This window comes from Tachyglossus aculeatus, chromosome 2 (genome assembly GCF_015852505.1).
Source record: "Tachyglossus aculeatus isolate mTacAcu1 chromosome 2, mTacAcu1.pri, whole genome shotgun sequence".
In the NCBI taxonomy this organism is placed as follows: Eukaryota; Metazoa; Chordata; class Mammalia; order Monotremata; family Tachyglossidae; genus Tachyglossus; species Tachyglossus aculeatus.
Genome location: NC_052067.1, coordinates 129421863 through 129424649, shown reverse-complemented (window position 1 = coordinate 129424649; position 2787 = coordinate 129421863). Strand labels below are relative to the sequence as shown.

The following is a 2787-nucleotide window of genomic DNA, read 5'->3' as shown; positions in this document are numbered from 1 at the left end:
GCAGCAGGGCCAGTAAGAAGACCAGCAAAGGGGCCAGGAGTGGGACCAGTAAGAAGACCAGTAAAGAGGCTAGCAAAGGGGCCAGTAAGAAGACCAGCAAAGGGACCAGCAGAGGGGCCAGCGAGAAGACCAGCAAAGAGGCCAGCAAAGGGGCCAGTAAGAAGACCAGCAAAGGGGCCAGCGAGAAGACCAGCAAAGGGGTCAGTAAGAAGTCCAGCAGCGGGGCCAGTAAGAAGCCCATAAAAGGGACCAGCAAGAAGCCCAGCAAAGGGGCCAGCAGCGGGACCAGTAAGAAGCCCAGCAAAGGGGCCGGTAAGAAGCCCAGCAGCGGGACCAGTAAGAAGCCCAGCCGCGGGGCCAGTAGGAAGCCCAGCCTCGGGGTCGGTAAGAAGTCCAGGAAAGGGGCGATCGGGGGGTCCCCGTGGCCCTCGCCCCTCGCTTCCCGGGGGCGCCCGGCGGTCTGCCCCTGGAGCCCGTCCCCCCGGGCGGGGCCCCGGCGCCCATGGCCCTGGCCGACAGCGCCCGCGGGCTGCCCAACGGGGGAGGCGGCAGCGGCTCCTCCTCGGCGTCGTCGTCGTCGGTGGCGGCGGCGGGTTCGGCCGAGCCCCCGGAGGCCTCCCCGGCGGCGGCGTCGGCGGCGTCGGCGCTGTTCCCCGAGATCGTGGAGCTGAACGTGGGCGGGCAGGTTTACGTGACCCGGCGGGGCACGGTGGTGTCGGTGCCGGACTCGCTGCTGTGGCGCATGTTCTCGCAGCAGCGGCCGCAGGAGCTGGCCCGGGACAGCAAGGGCCGCTTCTTCCTCGACCGGGACGGCTTCCTCTTCCGCTACATCCTCGACTACCTGCGGGACCTGAGGCTGGTCCTGCCCGACTACTTCCCGGAGCGCAGCCGCCTGCAGCGGGAGGCCGAGTATTTCCAGCTGCCCGAGCTGGCCCGCCGGCTCGGGGGGGGCCCGCAGGCCGGGCCCGACGGCGACCCGCCGCCCCGGGGGCTGCTGAGGACCGGCGGGGACGAGGCTCAGCATCCTCAGCATCCTCAGCAGCAGCATCCTCAGCATCCTCCTCCTCAGTCCTCGGCCGGGGCGTCCTCGCCCCCCGCGGAGCCCGCTAGCCCCGGGCCGGCCGGGGCGTCCTCGGCGGCCCCCTCCCCTTCCCCGGAGGGCGGCCGGAGGTCCGGCTACATCACCGTGGGCTACCGGGGCTCCTACACCATCGGGCGGGACGCGCAGGCCGACGCCAAATTCCGGCGGGTGGCGCGCATCACCGTCTGCGGCAAGACCTCCCTGGCCAAGGAGGTCTTCGGGGAGACCCTCAACGAGAGCCGGGACCCCGACCGGCCCCCCGAGCGCTACACGTCGCGCTACTACCTCAAGTTCAACTTCCTGGAGCAGGCCTTCGACCGGCTGTCCGAGGCCGGCTTCCACATGGTGGCCTGCAGCTCCACGGGGACGTGCGCCTTCGCCGGCGGCGCCGACCAGAGCGAGGACAAGATCTGGACCAGCTATACCGAGTACGTCTTCTGCAGGGAGTGAGCGGGACGGCCCGGCCCTCCCGGGCCCCCCCCCCCCCCCTCCCGCCGCCGTGGTCCCCTCTCCATCCCTCCGTCCTCCCCTGCGGTCCCCGCGGGCCGGCGCCCATCGCCCGTGACGTCACTGACTCCCGTCTCCTAGCAACCGCCCGCCGCGGTCCAGCCGCCCCGAGGCCGGGCCGCGCGGAAGCCGGTCCCCGGCCGCGGACAGACTTCGAAATCCCTCCCGAGAAATCGGCCCCTCCCCCGTGATCCGAGGGCCGGCCGATCCTCCCTGGCCCTGCCATCGGTGGCAGACAAAAGTTGCTCATTTAAAACGCACACGCACACACACACACACACACACACACACACACACACACACATCCCTGTCCCCGCCATCAGTGGCAGACAAAAGTTGCTCATTTAAAACACACACACACACACACACACATCCCTGTCCCTGTCATCAGTGGCAGACAAAAGTTACTCATTTAAAACACACGCACACGCACACACACACACACACACACACACACACCCCTGTCCCTGCCATCAGTGGCAGACAAAAGTTGCTCATTTAAAACACACACACACACACACACACACACACACACATCCCTGTCCCTGCCATCAGTGGCAGACAAAAGTTACTCATTTAAAACACACACACACACACACATGCACATCCCTGTCCCTGCCATCAGTGGCAGACAAAAGTTACTCATTTAAAACACACGCACACACACACACACACACACACATCCCTGTCCCTGCCATCAGTGGCAGACAAAAGTTACTCATTTAAAACACACGCACACACACACACACACACACATCCCTGTCCCTGCCATCAGTGGCAGACAAAAGTTACTCATTTAAAACACACACACACACACACACACACACACACACACACACATCCCTGTCCCTGCCATCAGTGGCAGACAAAAGTTACTCATTTAAAACACACACACATCCCTGTCCCTGCCATCAGTGGCAGACAAAAGTTGCTCATTTAAAACACACACGCACATCCCTGTCCCTGCCATCAGTGGCAGACAAAAGTTGCTCATTTAAAACACACACGCACACACGCATCCGCACTCCGATGCACCATCCTTTCCACTCCCCGATCGGATTCCTTTCACTGGGTGAAATGACTTGGAAGCGGTTGAGGAAATGGAGAAAGTTTCAACCAGTCGAAGGGGGCCGCCCGCTTGCAAAACCCGAGCTCTTATCGGGATGGTCTCGCGGGTGGTTTTGACTCGCAGAAGGGAA

General features: G+C 63.7%; 1 protein-coding gene across 1 annotated transcript; it reads left to right on the top strand.

Moving 5' to 3' along the window:
- Positions 1–406: 406 nt before the first annotated feature.
- Positions 407–1531, top strand: KCTD12 (potassium channel tetramerization domain containing 12). The gene has a single exon (XM_038769716.1). The coding sequence runs from the start codon at positions 503–505 to the stop codon at positions 1529–1531; it is 1029 nt and encodes a 342-aa protein (XP_038625644.1). The 5' UTR covers positions 407–502.
- Positions 1532–2787: the final 1256 nt, after the last annotated feature.